Source organism: Plectropomus leopardus, chromosome 14 (assembly GCF_026936395.1).
Source record: "Plectropomus leopardus strain MGB_pleo_1.0 chromosome 14, ASM2693639v1, whole genome shotgun sequence".
Taxonomy (NCBI): Eukaryota; Metazoa; Chordata; class Actinopteri; order Perciformes; family Serranidae; genus Plectropomus; species Plectropomus leopardus.
The window spans coordinates 9531647-9551788 of record NC_142189.1 but is presented as its reverse complement, the minus strand read 5'-3'; the positions used below and the strand labels follow the sequence as shown (position 1 = coordinate 9551788).

General features: G+C 39.6%; 1 protein-coding gene across 4 annotated transcripts in view; it reads left to right on the top strand.

Annotated features, from left to right (window-relative positions):
• Window positions 1-20142, top strand: part of mta1 (metastasis associated 1) — a 166690-nt gene that overhangs the window by 83469 nt on the left and 63079 nt on the right. For 3 of the 4 annotated variants that reach the window (XM_088087862.1, XM_042501273.2, XM_042501272.2), the window contains exons 4-6: window positions 5555-5656; window positions 6666-6957; window positions 11031-11151. In XM_088087862.1, coding sequence (XP_087943988.1) covers window positions 5634-5656; window positions 6666-6957; window positions 11031-11151 — 436 coding nt within the window. In that variant the 5' untranslated portion in view covers window positions 5555-5633. Of the gene's footprint in view, window positions 1-5554; window positions 5657-6665; window positions 6958-10850; window positions 10871-11030; window positions 11152-20142 lie in introns of those variants that run through there. The other variant, XM_042501274.2, reaches the window with a different exon arrangement.

The following is a 20142-nucleotide window of genomic DNA, read 5'->3' as shown; positions in this document are numbered from 1 at the left end:
GAATTCCCCACCGGAGATCAATAAAGTGTTACTGTGTCGTCAAATAACACATCATAATTTATTTGTTAATTGTGTTTTGCATTATTAACCAGAATCTGCAAAGTAACTCAAGTTATCATGTATATGTAGTCGGGCGAAAAGTACAATATTTACCTTGAAAGTGTGGTGTAATGGAAATATAAAGTAACAGAAATGGAAATAATGAAGTAATACTGAAGTATCTGAAAAATAAATGTCCATATAGGCATGTGAGTATTATTTTAAGACAGACTTGAAAAATATAAACCTATTCTTTAAGTCATTGCTGCTTAAAATGCAGCTTGCGGTCCAAAGGTGGCCCTCAGACACATTTTGTGGAGCCCCCGAATATGACATGAAATGTATGCATTATATTTCAATCATTCACAGTCAATTTCAAAAGCTTACATTTAATACACTGCTAGGAAACTGCATCAAACTGCTCCGTCCTAACACATCTGTCAGGTTGGGGAGGACATCTTGTAGGAAGCTACAGCGTTTTGTCAAGAAGTGCTGTGAGCCTAAGTAAGAGATTTCGGGGGGACAACTTGCAAATGCACTTTTCCAGTGTGGCCCTCAATCATAAGCTGGCTTCCTAAATGGGCACTCAGTCATCAAACTCTAAGGAACCCCTTCTTTAAGTCCGGCGCAACAAGTTGACGCTCTACAGTAGTGGTGTAAATTAGTCGACTTACCAGAACTGATTGAACTCCTGTGCACAAGTGATTTTTGGGACGTCTTTTGGTCTGTGGCAGTTGCCCATTTTACCAGGCTGGTAATTGACTCTTTATGGGGGAAATTCTCAAAATAAATAATTGAAAAACATTTCTGTGGTTTCTTGCAGCCCACCAGTTGGAGACTGTTCATTATGAATGAACAGTTTTGAAATGATTTACTGTGAGATATTCATCAGCTGTCTGATTAAATGGGAGCTCCTGTTTGTAAAAGCTCCCTTTCAGGGTTACTTTACATTACAGTGTCTCTGCGTGCAGATGGGAAAGTGCTCCTGTGTTTGCTTTAACCGTGGACAGTAAATTTTGACATATTTTATTCCCACAAGAGGTTCAGATTCCACTGGATGCCATTTTTAGCGATGTGGGTGTATTGTTTTGCTTGGCAGACGTCGTCACTGGTCACTTCTGGTTTCGCTGTATGAACTTTCACTGCTCCATCGTCTAATCTAAAAGCCTATTTTTATCCGGTGCAATTTCAATAAATCTATCATTTTAATTTTCTGCCCCGTGTTTGTTTACAACATGAGGCGAGGATTTTGGGGGACACATATTCTGCGCTGAGGCCCTGAGGCGTGTTGAGAGAGGGTGTGGTGGAGGCAGCTGGCAGAAGATTTTGGAGGTTTTGATCTCTCTATCTACGCGTCGTTCTGTGATCCTCCCTCTCACTGAGCTCCCTATCATTTCCCAGGGAATCTCTCAAGTGACGGCACATGGGAGTTAGGCTTTAAACACAGACAACCTGCGTGTCCTTGTGAGTTTTTAATTAAAATATCATCATTAGGAGGATAACTAGCACATCATATACTTACTTGAAGGTGATTTCAAGGTGATTGAACCACTATTATGAAGCTATTTAAATCAATAATTAAGATACTGAAATTTTGCCGTCTACAGTTCTTCCCTTTGTTTAATCACACTAAAGACCCGGTGCAGTCAGTTGAATGTCTGTGTAATCAGGGCTTTTCTGTTTGTGCTGCAGCATGTTGTTAAAGTGAAACTGATTAATGATCAATACGTCCTGAAGACTTCATCTTACTCAGCGGATGTATCAGTGGTGAATGTGCTGTGTGAGCTTCACTCATCAAGCATCAATCAACAGCACTGACAGCTGGTCAGCTGCATCAGTCATGTGTTTGGATGTGTTAAGCGTCAGTTTGACCCAAACATTACAGGGATATTTTGGCATTTTGGGAAATACACCTAATTGCTTTCTTGGGGGGAGTTAGATGAAATGATTGATACGACTCTGAGGTCTGTATGCTAAATGTGAAGCTACAGTTAGCAAAAAAAAGTTTGAAAGTTTGAAAAAAAAAAGACAATTTGTTGTCTATAGCTACATTTAGATTTTTGTACAAACAGGATATAATGTGTTAATAAGCAGGGGTGTTGACTTGAGTTGCATGACTTAGACTTGAGTCGGGCTAGAGTCAGGAAATTGATGACTTAAGACTTTACTTAAAATCAAAAAAGACTTTAAACTTGATTTGAACTTTAACCCCCATGACTTGCTACTTCACTTGGACTGGAGCCTTTTGACTTGTAAATAAACAAAAAAAACAACATTGACTTTGGGACGAGTGAAAAAGAGGGGCTGAAACGCTGGCAAATTTCCAGGTATTAGGACTCATTAGGCTACTAGGGATCTCTGTTTGGCACCTTATTATGCAAAATAATATTCTAGTTGTTTTTAAGAGAAACATTTTGATTCTTGCTATTGACAACAATTTTGGAGTAATGCTGTTTCCCACATTTAAAGTTATCACAACAGCTGAAGTCAAAAGTATTTGAAATGATGCTGGGAATCCCCCGAGAGAAACTGCATGCTCTGTCACGTCTTCAAGCTGACAGACACTCCCTCGCTAAGTCTGTCCACAAACAATATCACTCACTGTGACAAGGTCTTGCCTGCTCGGCCCTCTCTCTCTCTCACGAGCCCCAATTTCATAATAAAAAATTCAGCACTGGAAAATTTTCTCTTTACCTAAGCATGAGACAAAGCCTGTCTGTTTTTTCCACACGGGCAGGGACATTTCACACGTTGGCTACTGTAGCTGCCCTGCGCAGTAAAACTAAGTGGTCACATTCAGTACATAAAACGTTTTGTTCCGATTGATGTAAAGAAAAATGCTGTGCACTGTGAGTCGAGCTCTTGTGGTGTATAATTAGACCCTTTGAACATGGGTGGTGCTCTAATGGAAAACAAAACACACTCTTACAGATCCCGTCCTGTTTTAAGGTGCTTTTCCGGGGCTTTAAGAGACAAACCTCTATTTTTCCCTCCATCTATTCTCTACAAAATCATAAAGGTTTGAAACACCTCTCTCTTCTTATTGGTATCATACGTAATGTGGAGCGTAAAGCTTCAAAGTGTCATGATCTGTTTTTCACATCAATCAGTCATATATTATTTGTGGTGGTCATAGTGACTTTTTGCCATCATGGGGTCCACTGAAGAAAATCCTGTGTGTAGAAATGACTAATATTTATCAACTTAGCTGGACAGAAATGCTATTATCTTGTTATTTATTATCTTGTATTTTTTATAGTGCTCTGACTTACATTAATTCCATTTTAGTAAAGCATAAGGACCAATTAGATACCAATAATATACTTATATAGACATCTCAGAGACTCATAGCAAACAGCTCTAGTTAAACAACAAAGTACCAAGCAATTATTTACACACGTCCATCCAGCGTTGTTCAAGCTGACATGACAACTGGAAGTGCAAACAAAAAGCACTCACTTAATCCAATATAACTGCCTGAAGGTGTGTCATACTACAGGCTCTAATCAAGGACTGTGCAGGCTGAAGAGAGATCAGGTTTCCATTCAAAGCAGGAGACTAACAGGGTGAAATATCTAATTAGCAGACTAGAATCTAATTTGCAGCTTTTGATGTTTGGTTGGACCAAAAACCCCCAAAACAAAAAAGTGAAACATCACTTGAGAGCCCTCTCTGAATATGTACAACGCAGGATTTTCGGAATGGCAAACAAACAAACCAAAACAACAATATATAGACATATTTTCTTTGCGTAGGTCATTTTTGGGTGTGTAACCCCACAACACTCAGGTGAGGTTGGAGCTTTATAAAAAGGTAGCGTCCTGTGCCAGACTGAAACCAACCGGCATCCAAGAGACACAGCATCAGAAAAACGAAATTATAGGAAAGCGGAGTTAATCTGGGATTGGCTTTTACTTTCACAAGCGTGTAAACAAATAATTACCATCAATCCTGCTTCATATACATTTGCTACCTCTGTTGTCTTTGGCTTTAATGGTACTTGCACCTCACTTACACTGTCTGCTGCTTGTCAGATGAAAACTATAGAGCAGCGATGCTTAACTCACGGCCCGTGGGCCAAATTAGGGTACAAGGTAGCCGGCCGAACATTTTCTAATTCGGAATCAAAAATAAATTCATTCACACAGAAAATGTTATTTTAATTTGATACCAGAGTGCATAAAACATCAAACTAAAGCTTGTTTATCAAAACAAAGAGGTGAAGTTAAGCGAGGACATCAAATGTGGAAATGTTAATTAATTTACAATGTTAAAAAGACTACTTTTGAAATGTGATGCATTACAAATAAGTAGTAACCCTGTTAAAAAATTTAAAAAGTAATGAAACTATTTTAATTACTTAACTAAAGTAATTTTTAACATCTTACACTGAATAACGTTTTGATAACTTTTCTAACAGAAGTTTTAAAGTGGAGAGAGAAGTTGAAATGTCCTAAAAATAAGTGCTTAAATGACGCACTCAAATTTGTCCCCACCACAGCATGGTTTATTTATTATAATTAGCCTACTTTAAATATTATAAATTGTTTTTCATTAACTGGCCCCTGACCTCTTGTCATTTTGCAATAGTGGCCCTCAAGCAAAGCAAGCTTTAAACTGTATATTTATAATTTATTTCAACAATAACACATTGTAGCACTTTGCGAGCCTCCTACTGATCATTATTATATATTAGACTGTGTTCAACTCTATGTATAAATGTGCATGAGATTATACATGTGTATGTATCACAAGTCACTGCATCTTTGTTTTTAAGCATCTTGACATCAGCTGGTGCAGCTCTGATGGTCTTAACCAATAAGCATTCTTGCTGGAAAGAAATTCAAGACGTGCCTCTCTGATGCCATTTGCCATTCCAGCGATTCCTTTTCTTCATGTCTGAGTGCTGTGTGGGTTTTCCCCACATGGCACAGTCCTCTCTCACCAACTGCCAGAACTGTTCCTCTGCCTCTCTGAAGATGGAGACACATTTGGCCGTCCACCAGCTGTTTCACACAAAAATGTGTTGCTCTCGTCTGGTGGCTCCTGGCATTTTGGCACATGATCTTGCGGACACTTGGCGGCGGGATTCCCTTGCAAGGTGGGGCCAGGGACATACAAAAGGAGGCGTCTTGTCTGGTGCCACATATTCGAGTGTCTGCATCCGTATCTTTCTCCTCCTAGTTCAATCTCTGAAGGTCACGGTATCAATAACCCACAAGTGCAATGTGGATAATCCCTTTGGATTAGGGCCAAAGTTTCATGTGAGGCCTTCAAAGTATGGCTGAGTGTTTGCAGCCAAGCCGTGTCCGCAGTAACACATGACCTCCAAATGCAACTGTGAACCACCTCTCTAGCACTTTATAGCAGAGAGACCATAATGAAGACATAAAGATGGTTTGATTTATGATATCCTTGAGGTCTACAGTCAACATTGTTGCGTGTCAGCCCTGATGCTACTCGCTGGCGTCATCTCAGAATTCATAACTCACTGAAGTGTCATTTCCTCTGTTAGGGATGGCCTTTTTCTCCCTCCCACTTCATCACTGTGTTGTTAAGGAGCAACTGAGGACAAAGAAAAGGCTGTGTGACTGATGACCCCTGCTGGTGAGAGGAGGTAAGTGTAATTCGGAGCATTTTATTTTTCTATCTAGGCATTGGTGCTGAGTCATTTAGATGATTTCTTACTTTTTCTGGAGCTTAAATGCGTGTTTTACACAAGCTACAAATTATAGATATCTCTGTATCCACTTATCCATGGCCTTAAATCAGCCCCCTCTTTGTCTCAACAGCCCATTTTCTCAAAAGCAACACAATAGCTCCCCCTGTAATCAGATATTGATAAATACAAGCTGTATGTCCTGTGCAAGACTCTTCGTGAGATACTGTATCTATTCAATTACTGGTGTTTTTAGCTGTAAAATCTGTCTGACAGATCCCCTACAGCAGAGATTCCCAATTAAGAGTCGGTGCTGCCTCGTGCCAACGCTTTCAGAGCAGTGAAAACATGGCGAGTCACTAATGAAGTCTGCGACAGAGAGCTGTCAGGACTTGTATAGAAGCAAGACAGACAGTTGAATAATATACTGATGGACTGCACGTTTTAGGAGGGTTTTTTTGTGGTGGTGGTGGTGGTGGTATTGGTGATGTCTCTTTAGTTGCAGACAAGCAGTTTTGTGCAGAGACTCAAGAATGTGGAGTCTCTTTGAATTGCTGTCACCAAGAGCACGCGTAACGTTTATTTCAGTCACTATACATTCTACCTACAGAATGAGTCAGAGGTTGTCGTTGCAAAACAAAGACTTTGACGCAGCTTTTAGAGGTAACTGTCACCAAACTGGTTGACAGTGGGGTGTTTGGAGTGCTGTCACAGGTATTGTGTCACATTAAAAATAAGTGGGTAATGCAGTGTTTTTCCACCATTAACACAGACATCACCTATGCACAGTTAGGCGTAGAGCAGAGAGCGCTCTAACAATAGTCCCTTTATTGCTGTACCTCCCATAGTGTCTCTGGATCCAAGCATAACCGCCCAGTGCGAGAACAAATGAGGAAGCACAATCAAAGATATGGAATGGTTTCTGCCAGGAAACAGGTCTAATTGATTTGAGTCTTTGTCCCTCCAGCGTATTTATCCTTAACATGGAAGACAGAAAGAGGACGAGACAGAAAAGTAGGAGAAAGAAAGAAAAGAGAGGCCATCAGAGGTCATCCTCCGGGACTGCAACCAAACCGAGGGGAGTTTCCACAGACGCTCTGTGTCTGGAGCCAATCCATCTCCACAGATTCATCGGGGAGAACACCTGCACCGCTCTGCACTCTTCACCGCTCTGCCTGCCTGTCGTCCCGACTGCAGCAACATCTGGCAGAGGAGCAAGTGGATTCGAAAAGAACATCTGCAAAGCAGCAAGCAGCCAAGTAAACAAACACTCCTAATGAAAGTAGTCACAGTTCCCAAACACAAGGCTACATTGTTGACCACCTATTTTCCTTTAATTAAGACCACATTAAGTATTGGCACTGTGTTCCTTCCCAGTTTGTTAGGGAGTATTACAACAGCGTAGGAGACAGCTCGCTTATGTCTGTTTGATATATAACACACGCACACTGTGCAGGGATATGCTGTGATATACTGCAATACTTTTTTATTGCTCCAAAGGAAAGTCAATTAGCAAGGTAAGCAATAAAGTGCAACACAGGGAGCAATGTACTCAACAGCATGCAGCAATATGTAGTCAGGTAATGTTTTTTTTTTTGTTTTGTTTTGTTTTCAGAAATGCACTACATCTTACACATAGCAGTGAGCAACACACTTTATATTGGGGAATAGATATTTAATAAGCAAAAATATCCATTGGGTAATATGCTCTCTTATTTCTTTAACACAACATAGCTCGTTATGTTCCTGTTTTGCTCATCGTCGTCAAAAAATATTCTTAAATTCACTTTATTTTCTCTCATTCTCCTTCACAAAAGAGCCCCGAGACACAATACAGGATCCCTCCAATGCAGCACAGTTCCAACATTGAGACTGCACACTTGAGCAGGAGTGCATACTGTAACCCCAGACGATTGGCTCACAGCGGTCACGTGACTGCAGACTGTAGTCCCCTGTGTTAGGAAACAGTAATTGAGGCTTCCATATGGTATAGATCAGATGTAGCCTTCACCACAGCATTCCTCCAGCACAGAGGCTCCGTGCTTGTATCCACAATGAAAACTGAGCTAATCAAACAACTATCTGCAAAACGCCATACTATATTTTCTTTTTTTTGTTCTACTCTATCTCACTTATAATACTCTTTTTACTCAAAACAAAAGCTTTTCTTTTATGGCTTTATTTTAAAGCAAATGCCTGTTTTGATTATGACTTACTGTACTATATTCTTATAACATCCTAGAAAAATGTATGTTTGTGGTGGGTGTTTAACAAGAAACAGTGCAGCTGGCCTTTGCGGTACAAAACATCCAATTTTCCATGCCAGACTACATTTCCTGCCCACTTTCTGTTTGCCCACATGCATGCAGATCCATACATTAAACTATGTGGTTGTAATAATCTTGATACACCTCCTTGTGATGCTGCCAGAATCCTGTGTTTCCCATAATATCATATCATCAGTCACTGCGCTGCCCTCATTGCACACTGTGTACATTATGTGGTGCAACTATTTGCTTCACAGTAATACTCTGACAAAATATGAGCGAAAATATGTGTAAATATGAGTGATTAAAAGCACTGTTTTAATGTATAAATCTACATTGCAGTGTGCAAATAATTTCCCAGCTTGATTCATTATACTATACCGGTGCATGTGAGCAAATGGGAGTGATTAGTCTGGGAAAAAACGACACAAAATTAACAACAGAATTTGATTTAAACATATCACAGAGCAAATGTTAAGAATTGTGAAAGGAAAAAAAAAGTAATCGTACCAGTGTCACATGAATATCCCACATTAAATCTCATCTAGACAACATAAAAGAAAATATTCTGAATATCAAAATACCATGACATCTGACATTCATTTACAGTTTGCCACCCTAACAATTAGGCCAGGTACCTTAAACTATCTGTAATGTCATCTGTTTAATTTATACAGTTATTGTCACAGTTGTTAGACATAAACTTGTCGGTTTAGTAACCTTTCTGACATATGTTAATTAAATATAACTAAGCTGATTCCTCTTAACCCCATGGGGCCTCCCCTGGTGGTTCATAGACCTCAGTTGACACCACTGAGCTAAAGGATTTGGGATTGGTTTTAAGGGATGGGACAGGGATGATTGTCCATGCGAGTGCACCCAAAAAGTTCAGCCAGGCTGAGAACACCCAAGAGAACCTGAGTGCACACTTTATTTCTCATGTGTCGTACTCCATAGCTCCCATGCGGTCAGAGACCATGTCCCAGTCTTCGTTTAATAGCCTTGCTTCTACTGTGCATTTTCACTTCTTCCTCCTCCCATTTAATGGCAGTTTGCAACCATGGCTTTAGAGGTTACATACTACCAGCACCTACTTTACCAGAGACATTGTTGCAACTATGAGTCATGTTCTAGCAGTTTGCAGCGGGTGCACGTGAAACTGACAATTTGGGGGTCCTTCAACAGAAAGTTTTGAGAATCAAATGCTTAATTTTCTTCATTTTGGTGAATTTTTAGGCATCAATGTGTGCCTTTACTGCATCAATAAAAGGCAAGAGTCTGCAATGTTTATCAGGCCAAGAACCTCTTAGCTGAAAGAGAGATGGAGCAGGTACTCCGTATTACAAAAGTACGGGTTCTGTTATCTAATTTATTCACCTCACCATTATGGATCGGTACTACACCATGGATATGTAAAGAGAACTGGATACAGTGTAACATGGGGCCCCATTTATTCCTTTGGAAGTTGCTCGGTGGTGCATGAAGCTAAAATGGTTTAACTACCATGTCTAAAATTACCCATGTGATCAACAGATGATTGCTACGACTTTGCACTGTGTCCCATTAAACATGTGCACTAGAAACTTACAGCGGCCCAGTGTGGCAGAGCAGCTAACTTCCACTGGCTGAACGCTAACCAACAGTTTAGCCCTCCGCTACTTGAATGGGAATACAATTATTTGTGCTTATTTCTTTTCTTATTTATTCTACAACTCATTTCACTGGGTTTGTGACACTTCTGACTTTTCAGCCATTCATTTACAGAAGCCTCTTTTGCCCTGTAAGTCAAAGGGAAAAAGGTCATTTTAAGCCGCATTGCATCACGTGATGGTGTAATTACACAGTCTGGCCACTACAAAAATGAGATTTAAAGCCGTACGCACTTTTTGGGGGCCTGTGTTACACGGTCATTTAGCATGAGCTAACTCACACGATTATAAAAAGACTGTTGTGCTGAAAATCAAATTTGTGTTTTGAATGAAAAGGTGGAATTATCTTTGCTAATAATGTGTGAGATTTATGTTAATTTGTAATTTCAGACATAGCACAAGAAAAAAAACTCTGCTTACATTAAAACTGAAACTACAGTAACTGCAGTAACTTAAATGACCCTTTAGGGGCTGATCACACCGAGAAGCATTGCACCAGGCACGACTGCCCCAAAAACACCACGTTTGCGCAACTTGAAAAACAGCTGAGAACGCCTGTGAAGTGGGGCTGAGTCTGCGTGGCCAAAAGTGACATAGACGAGCGGCGTTACTCCGTGCCATGAGCAGAAAAGTTGAAAATATTTTATGCACTCGACAGGCGGGCTGTACCATAGGGAAACAATGTTTTTGCTGGTGATGCTTCTCTAGAGACGCGTCTCAATGTAATCAGCCCCTTCAGGGATTTAGGAAATAAAAGTCCTCTGCGATGCACACATTTTAAACATGTTTTTCACCTCTGCGACTGTTAACTTATGATAACTGTTAGTTTGGGATGAGCCAGTGACATCAAAGCCTGGAAAAATGCAATGGCAGCTCTGTAGTGAGATTGCTGTGTTAAAAGGGCTTTTGTATTACCATTGGGGAGAGTAATATATGAAGCGGGGGGTTTGAGGGTCTTCTGCTGGAAAATTTGGAGTGTCAAACAGTTACTTTCCTGCATTTTGGTGGATTTCAGTGCTCCAATTTTTGCCTTTAATGCATCAATTTATGCTGTAAACTTCTTTAATTTTGTAAAAATAAAAATCATCTGCTAAAAGTTTTTAATTGGGGGACAAATACACGTCGTAAATATAGAGGGGGAACGTATCCCCCCACCCCCACCCCCAAACTCTACGCCCCTGCTACTTCCACCGTTAATTTCGGACAACCGTTTGGGATCAGTCAGTGTCGTAGTCGGAATACGCCAACAGCTAACGGTAGCACCGTTTAAAATAGAAAGTAAATTAGTGATTTTCAGTTCTTGCCTTCAAATACAGCCTGTGAAGTTCAGGTTTAGAAACAAAATAGTGTACTGTCTCTTTAAGGTCTCTGAGCTCGTCTGTTTCGTATTGATCAATCCTCCATTTTCCAACACAGAGCGGCGGCAGTGCTAACACACACAGCTCCGGCAGCCAGAGAGAAGAGAGCCACCCCTCTACCTGGAGAGGAAGCCAGGGACCGGGGGCAGTCATGGCAGCCAACATGTACCGGGTTGGAGGTAAGGTGGAGGGGGGAACATTTCAGAACCTGCCCGGTGTGTTTTTATGGCGGACTGGCTACGAACAGCCGCGGGTCTTTTACGGTATTTACAGAGAGGAGCGTGGTCCGTCTTTCCTTCTTTTATTTCCCTAAAGCTAAAGAGCCTTGTGCTTCACAGATGATGATGGTGAAGAGGAGGATGGTGATGAAGAGTAGTGGTTGGTTTACTGCTGGATTCCCTCGTTTCTTTTGTGTTTTGCTGTAACTTGCGATCATCCCGAACTTCGATATGCTGATGCACCTAAAGTAACATGCATTGTGTTTCTATATATTTAAGGTAACATGGCGATCGTATTGTAAAAGTTTTGCGTGCCATTCAACTACTTGCCCGGTTACACTTTCACAATGATAACTGGCATTATTATTGATCCACAAAGCTGCAGAAGCCTCGTAAGATGTGCAGGGAAGCTGCAAGTAGATGCTTTTATAGAGAAAGTGCAGAGAAACGGTAAAAAGTTAAAGCTGAGATGGGGAAATTTAAGTCTTTTCGCATGCATAAACGTCCATTTTCATCTCTTAAACCAGGGTTGTTTTTTAAATTTTGTACAGGCATCTCATGTTAATACCTAATTAAGATTCCTGTTTCCCCTCCCTCTCATTTTCTTCTTTTTTTTGAAAGCTTTGATTAAAAAAAAACCCCAAATAAAAACAGTGACACAAGTAGATATAAACCAGACAGACTAAAATAAAATAGACATAAATATGAACACACAGGGGGGTTTACCTAATTAGTTATATAATAAAGCTGCAACATTTGCATAAATTATTAGTTTTGGTTATCTGTGTATATCTATATATATATATATAGATATATGTGTATATGAGGGCAATTTCTTAAAAAATATTTTATGAAGGTAAAATTTAGCTAAAATAATGAGAAAATTAATTAAATATTGTTCATTCTTGGAGAAATTTTGATTTTTGAATACTAGTAACAAATCAGGTACTTTGAGTGAGATGTTTTTGCCAAAATGTCTTTGGAGATCCATCATTTTCTGCCTATGTTGCTCTAATTCATATGCTGTTGGTACTGTGTAAATATAGGCACATGAAAGTTACTGCAGCTATGCCATAATTTAAAGGGGTAGATACGATTTTTTTGAAGTAGGGTTGCATGGGATACTTATCCATACACAGAGTATTACATACAGTATACAGTTTGGAGAAGCAGGCTGGAGTCTGAAATGTACACTAAGCTGCTTTGGACGGGGTCAGCAACAAAACATTTTAGCCACCTATAAAAAGTCCAACTTAAAAAAAAATATATATATATTGTTTGATTCAATGCTATAATGGGAGATTTCCAACAGGAAAATGAAACCATTACATGGCTCTCTTGAAAGCCAGATTCCAATGTGAAAAACAGTGATTTAACATTAATGAATACAGGAGCTGCTGGTCTACCATTGTGTCGACGAGTTATTATTATTTTTATTATTATGTGACTTTGGTGTTTAAAAGGGTTAGTTCTGATCCACCAAAGTCACATAGTCATACAAACAAACTAAGTGATCAAAGCAGCATTGGACCAGTAGCTCCTGTGATCATTGAGCTAAAATTACTGTTTTTGTTAATGGAGTCTGGTGGCTTTGACGCGAGCATAGATGTGGAACTGAAGCCATTCATGATTTTCCAGGCGGAACGGGCTGTCTGGCAAAAAAAGTAAAGCGGTGAATATACTGTCATTATAGTGTACACTTCAACTTATAACTTATGACTTGCAATATTTATTTTCCATTATGCAAAACAAACAGGATACCAATCCAGTGTACAAATACAACTTAAATCCTACCCCATCCTCCCTCTCCACCTGGTCTAAGCCCAGGAACACCAGGGATAAACAACAGTTCAGTACATTAGTAATGGGGTTTCCTTAAAAAGAAAATATATAGACATAGAATAAAAAAAGAAAATAGATTAAATCCCATTACAGAGGGGGACTTTTAAGAACATACAAAACAAACATTAAATCCACCTGACAGTACTTGTGATTTAATTACTTCCACCTAACCATTACTCTCATGTATTCATAAAAGGGCTATACTGTCCCAACTTGAGTCAGTTCTTTTTTTGCTCTATTGCATTTCCTATATGACATCCTTTTATTCACAGCAACCTTTCCCATTTCAGTTACTCAATCATGAAAAGCAGGTGCGGGTGTGTGTGTGTATATAAACAGTAAACAAACTAACAATGCAAAACCGAGACAGGACTAAGACAAGACAAATACTGTAAATCAAATCAGTACCCAGACCAAGACATAAACAAAAAAAAGTAAATAAAATTTAAAAAATTTTGAAAAAATGTAGATATATGTTTACAATAGTAAAAGTAACATAAAATATTGAAACGTAATGGTTGTCGGTTAGACAACTGCCTGTCACATCACAATTTAATGTACATAAAGTAAATGGTTAATCATTTAGGAATATCTGGAAAGTCCAGCTCTTGTTTATGCTTGAGAAAGGGATCCCACATTGTGCTTAATTTCCACAGGTGCGACTTTTTTAGGTGGCTTGAATATGTTTTGTTGCTGACACCATCCTCAGCTGTACATTGTTTAGCTTCCATGTTGGACTCCAGCCTGCTTCTTCAAACTTTTGCCGTGCAGACTGACATCTACGGTATGTTATTCACTTACTATGGATAAGTAGCCCATACATCCCTACTTCAGAAAAATCTGAACTATGCGTCAAAATAAAGCAATGGCTGTTTTGGAAGGGACTGGATCACTGGATATGAGAAAGGATGGAACAGAAAAAATGAAAATAAAGGGCAGGATAGGATAATAAACAGGTGCTTCACATAAACAAAAAACAGACCTATTAGTGTTGCACAGTTTTGACTAAACATGCCATTATAATAGGTTAATGGTAAAAAAATTCTTATCAATTTCACAGTCAAGTGTCAGAACAAGCACACAAAAGTGTGCCATGATAGGTGTACTGTAGATGGTAGGTGTAAGTATTCTTACAGGAAGCTGGTCAGAAGATATTTTCATTATGTTTTTGATTGCAGTCCAATGTTTCCCTTGTTGTGGTTGGGTTGTCAAATTGCATACTTCCTTTTAGCTGTATGCTAACATGTGTATGTCAAAGGGGAATGGAGGGAAAGCAAAAGTGACTGATTACATTCTGAAAGTATATTTACATGCAATCACTGACAATTGTCTAGTGAAACACGTATGCTGTAACTCTCCTTGGCATGGTACCCACATCAAAAATAGCCTGTGGTGAACGTCATAGCACTCTTTTCTGGTCAGATGAAACAAGGCCTACCTGAGTGAGAACAGGATTATGTTCAGAGCAGGGCAGAACGTTAACACTTCATCAGCCAAATGTTGCTGAATTTTGAACTCTGTCAGCTTTTGACAGGGATGCTAACCAGCTGAGCTTGTGTGTCTTATCTGTAGAAAACTCATTTGCTTGCAAAACAGTAAAAATGTGTGATTTACATGATTTCCTGCCTGTCTGCCGACCTTGCAGCTTTAAGATGGCCCCATAGTGTAGCACTCTGCAGTTTTAAGTGAAATGAACAGAAGTAAACTATTTACATGAATACCTCAACAACTATGTTTCTGTGCTGTCTGTCAGAAATCCCACAGTCACAAGTCAGCCCGAAATATTGTGGCCTCTTGGAGGATTTTAATGTCCCTCAGCCACAGCAGTGGAGTTTTAAGGCCCAGACACACCGAACCGCCATCAAAGAACTAGTGGCGACAAAGGCCGAATGTTGTGTTGCTTCTGATGGCCTCACAGCCCATGTCTCGGCCAAAAAGTAGCACTGAACACATAGCAAAGACTTACTAGCACACACATTCTGTACCTGTGTGAGAGAAAATAACTCTCCACACCAGCAGGCGGCTGTAGTCTGAATTTGACCTTAAAAAGGGGAAACTGTAAGACCGACAGCATGGATTCGGGATGCCATTTAGTTAACACATTACCTGATGTTGAAGAACCATGGATATTTGCGCTGGTGAACATTAACAAGATAAAGAAGGAACCTTTTCTGCAGTGTTTAAAAAATTTTTTTTTTAGCTCTTTGTTTACTTTCCTCACTTTGGTTTCTCTTCTCATGCGAGCTAAACTGCCAGTCAGAGTGATTTCATTCACCGTCGGGCTGTGCTGTCTCTGACGACAATTCAGCATGCTGAATCTGCTGAAAAAAAGCCGACAAGGGCTGACTAGTGCCAACTGTGTGGGGCACACAGAAAATATTAGGGCGACGGACGCTCACTGATGGCCCAACATTCACCCGCTGCCAATCATTGGCTTGGTGTGTCCGGGCCCTTAGACGTGGTCATAACACAATAACTCTTGCAACTTGTGTCGTGGATGGCATCGTTAACTCACTTCATTTAAAAGCAACACTGTACTTTGTAGACCTGTGCAAGGCTTTTGAGGCTGTTGTTCACAACAGTTTGTTAAAAACTTGCTTTTTCTGTGGACTTTGAGTTGAAACCGTTGTTATTGAAGGTTTAATTAAGTCCCCAAGTGGTTGATGAAGGTGTCCCTCAAGGATCGATATCAGTCCCACTGTTCACTCCTTACGCACATAATATTCATTTTTCAAACTCAGCACTGTAATGCGCATTTTTATGGGCACCTAACTGCTGGAACGAGCTGCAACAGAGCTTGAAGTTAGAGACACTCACTCCTCTGAGAGACTTTAAAACTTTACAAGCATATATTTCTAATAACATTGGTGGTGATTGTTTTGATTTGTGTGTGTGTGTTGTGTTGTTTTGGGTGAATTCATTTTCTCAGTGCACAGAATTTGATTTTAGGTCTTTCTTGCAAAATAGATTGTGATCTCAGAGAGATTTCCTGAATAACTACCCTTAGCTAGTACCATAAGGTTGTTCTTTTTTTAAAAAAAATAATATTAACCTTCCAAGTTATTGTTCACCCTTTGTAGGCAAATTCAAAACATGATAAATAGGCCTAATTGTGTGATAACCCAAACTAATCTGAAACCATAAAGCATAAAAATCTAATTACTGAATAAAGATACCATTAAATTGTTTTTCCACAGTCATAATAATAATAATGTAGACCAAAAATAAGTTACAAAAAAAAAAGAATAAGAACAAAAAAAAAGCCTAATTATTAACTGAAGCTTCTCCCGAGACCAGTCCAACTCAACATCAGAACAAAGCAGAACCCCCGAAAAGATGGCCACTACTTTGCAAGACAATGCAGGATCATCTTAGAAAAGCAATGACTTCCCCTGTGATTGAACCGTGAACAAAAGCTGCCTCCGTAGGCCCTGATGTCTTTGTTTTTATCATACAGGCCACACGCCGCTCTTCCTGCTCCTGCTGCAGCGGTCCTTCTTAGTGCTTCCCCCCTAAACACAGGAAAGTGTTTGTGGCTAAGTATAGACAATATCATAAGTCTCATTGTGTTAATGGTGGAAAGAGAAGAGAGCATAGCCCAGCGTTTTTGTGCTCTGGTCACAGAAGTTTTCAAAGTCTGAACAACAAAACCAGAATGATGAAGAGAGGCTGCAAACCTCTTGTTCACACAAAGGTGACTCTTTTATGAGAGTGAGAAAGAAAGTGAGCCCTTTTTACACGGAAACCTTGCAATACTGCCGTGATAAAGACCCTTCATTTTGCCGCATTTGCTTTTTTGGTATAATATGGCAATAACAATTATTTACCGTTCCTGTTTTATAGCAGTTGATCTTGTCCTCTGTTCAGAGGGTAAGGAGCTCCCGCACCTCATTGTCTCCCTAGTTTGTGAACATTTTTGGTTGCTTCTTTTTAATATGCTGATGTTGGGTTGCACACATTAAATTTCCTCAAAAAATCATAACCGTCATGTCCTATTGGCTCATACGTTTTATAGACATTTATTCTGTGCTGTTACTACCTTCAATTAAGGTGAGGCGGTGCAGCATTCCCGCCTTGAACATGCAGTGTAAAGGGGGCTTTTGTTGTGTTGAGATATTGATTTGAATGCTTTAAGGGATAGGTTAACCCTTAACACCTGGAGATACTGATTTGAATGAACATGTTAACCCTTAAACACAATGCGACATCAGTTTTCTTCTGCTGCATTCAGACGGCTTTCACTAGCATTTAAACCTCTTAAACCTGAAAAAAAGGTTTGATTTCTTTCAAAGACACAGGAAAAACATAATTAGCAACTTGGCCAGAAATGTCCCACAAACTGCAAAAAAATAGTTTAAGGTGACAAGGAAATGTAATGAAAATTAGCAGGGGGGGATTATAAGATACCAGTTTTTACATTTTCTTTTCTTTTTTTTGGCTTATTTTCAGGGAATTTTCTTATAACTTTTTAGTAATTTCTTACTATTTTTAGACCATTTCTTCCAAAACACTTCCATTGTATTTGAAAAAATAAAAAAATAGTAAAGTGCCCATATAAACACTGAAAACAGGTCGTGCTTCCTGTTATCATCCCTCCTGTCCATACTGACCATTAAAAGATCCTTTTCTGATGCTTTCTAACTTCCAACTTAGATAATGAGGGACAAAATCCACAGCCCTCGTTTATCGTGATCTGAAGCTAAAATTCGGCTTTGGCAGTCTGCGCCATCAGTTTGCCCCCATTGAAATGACTGACGAGGCTGCGTTTTTCTCGCAGAGCTAATGTCGGCATGAATGTGGCCTTACTTAGACAAATCAAGTGTGTATCATCCACAGTTGAAGACTTTTCAGTACAAACCCATCTCAGTGTTAACTCAAACAGTGATTCTGTGCTGATCTGCAGTGGAGGCACAGTAACACAAAGAGGGAATTTTGTGTTAAAAAACACTTTGACTCTAGAAGATGAACTCTTGATTCTTTCAGATAAAGCCTGATATTAGCTCAGATATACTTTATCATGCGAATTTGCACAGAACAAGGACTGAGATTAGGAAAGAATCTCTTAATGGCCAGTGTGAACAGAAGGAATTATTACCGCAAACAAATCCTGTTTCAATCTTCATAGACGGACCTGAAAATAAGACGCTATTATTTAAGTAAATACTTGTACCAAGGCTGCTGGAGTGCGACAACTCTTGTACAGAATGTGCTAAATGTGCTGCAGTATTTACAAACTTAAAAAGTGACAAACTTTGCTGTCAGTGCCCACATTTCTTTTTGGCTGTTGGCTGGTGAGGATTTTCTCCACTCTGCCAGATATGATTCAGACCCTGCTTAAAGGTGTTGTAATGTTTACTAATTTACAAACTGACTAACTTACAAACTTTGACAGTGCCCACACTTTGTTTGGCTGGTGGCTGGTGTTAATTTCCCACGCTGGCAGTTGCCTCTATCACAGGTCTTGTGGGTGTACTCGCAGAGTTAAGTTTTGAGGCTCGCTCGCTGCCGTCCTGCCAAATTCAGGATGATCAGTGGACAGATGCATGAAGTGTTCCCTTCATCACAGTTCTTTTAGAGGCAAAACTGCACATGCATCCATTACAATAAACAATATTTTCTCCAAGCTGCCCTGCGCGGCTTTGCGGCTCCTGAGCTATTTGCATATCAAGATCTGGTCGACTAAACTGCCCTAAAATAGCTGTTTGAAAGAGAGAAGTTTTGTTGTAAAACCTCCACACTTTTGCTGATTAATCAAATTTGAATAAGAACAAGCTGCTGTAGTGGTGGCTACAGTACAAGTGCAACATAGATGCATGATGGGAGTGAATTTGCTGGCACTGTTTATGAATAAAAAAAAAATCCCTCTCTGCCTAACCCTTTGATAGCTAATTAACTGACGAGCAACTTAACAAGAAATGGCCCAAAAAATAGCAAAGTATGGAAAAGTTACAAGAAAGTTACTTGAAAATAAGCAAAAAAACAAAACAAACAAACATATGTAATTAAGAGAATTATAAATATAGTTTTCTAGACATTTCCCCCTCAGTTTTTTGTTCATATCTAATAATCCTCTACATCTTATTTTCAGGTAATTTGCTTGTCACTTGTCATGGTTTTGAAAGAAACCATGTTTGAAAAATTTGAATACTAGTTTGAATTTGAATACTTTGAAAAATTTTAATACGAGTGAAGAAAACTGATGTCGATTAACGTCTTAAACGGGTTAAACATCACTCACCAGATCAGCCCTGACATTTATGAAAAAGTTATATTTCATGTTTTACATAAAGATGTTCAGTGTGGATTATCTCCAAGGTCAGTGGAGAGTTTCAGAGCATTAAGGCATTTATCTATTATCTGAAAGTCGACGTTCACCCTCTTGATGGTTTGATCGTGCCAGTTAGAGTGATTTCAGAGTGCGAAAGTGATGTGTGAGATTGATTCCGAAGATTAAACTACCTGCCATTACTGTAGAAACCTCCGTACAGACAATGACAGTCTGAGCCATCAGCTCCTCCACGGTTGCTGCTCACAACGACAGACACGCCTCTCAGTGGGAGTGTGTGTGAGAAAGCATTGCGTGGGGCGTGGGGGTATGTGCACATGGGAGCGTGGGAGGATGTTCACGTTATGCGCTTCCTGCTTCTTCATCTCCCCTTCCTGGCTCCAGCCAAGCCCTTTTCATTACTGTCAAAAACTGTATACTGCATATAATCCCAACTACTGTACTTCCACTGCAGCCTGAGTACTTCTGAAATCATAACTCAAGCATATAGAGTTGGCTTTCAGTGCTTGATGTGATGTTTGCGTTGATCACATTTAGCTGATTTGAGTTGTGCAGTTTAATACAATATTATATTTAGGCAAAGGTTCTCTACAGCTGATTGTGCCAAGATGTTTTTATGTGGCTCTACAGTCAGCGTTGATGGTAAATGTAGTCTATTCAGAGTTTCCCACACATTCATTTATTTATGACAGTCCACCACAACATCAGCATGTGCCGCCATTTATTGGCTTTCTATTTTTGAGGCTGAAACCTTCGTTAGGAGCGTTGTTAAAATATATATACCATTCGGTTATTCAGAGCACCACAGTCTTTGAGCACAGAGC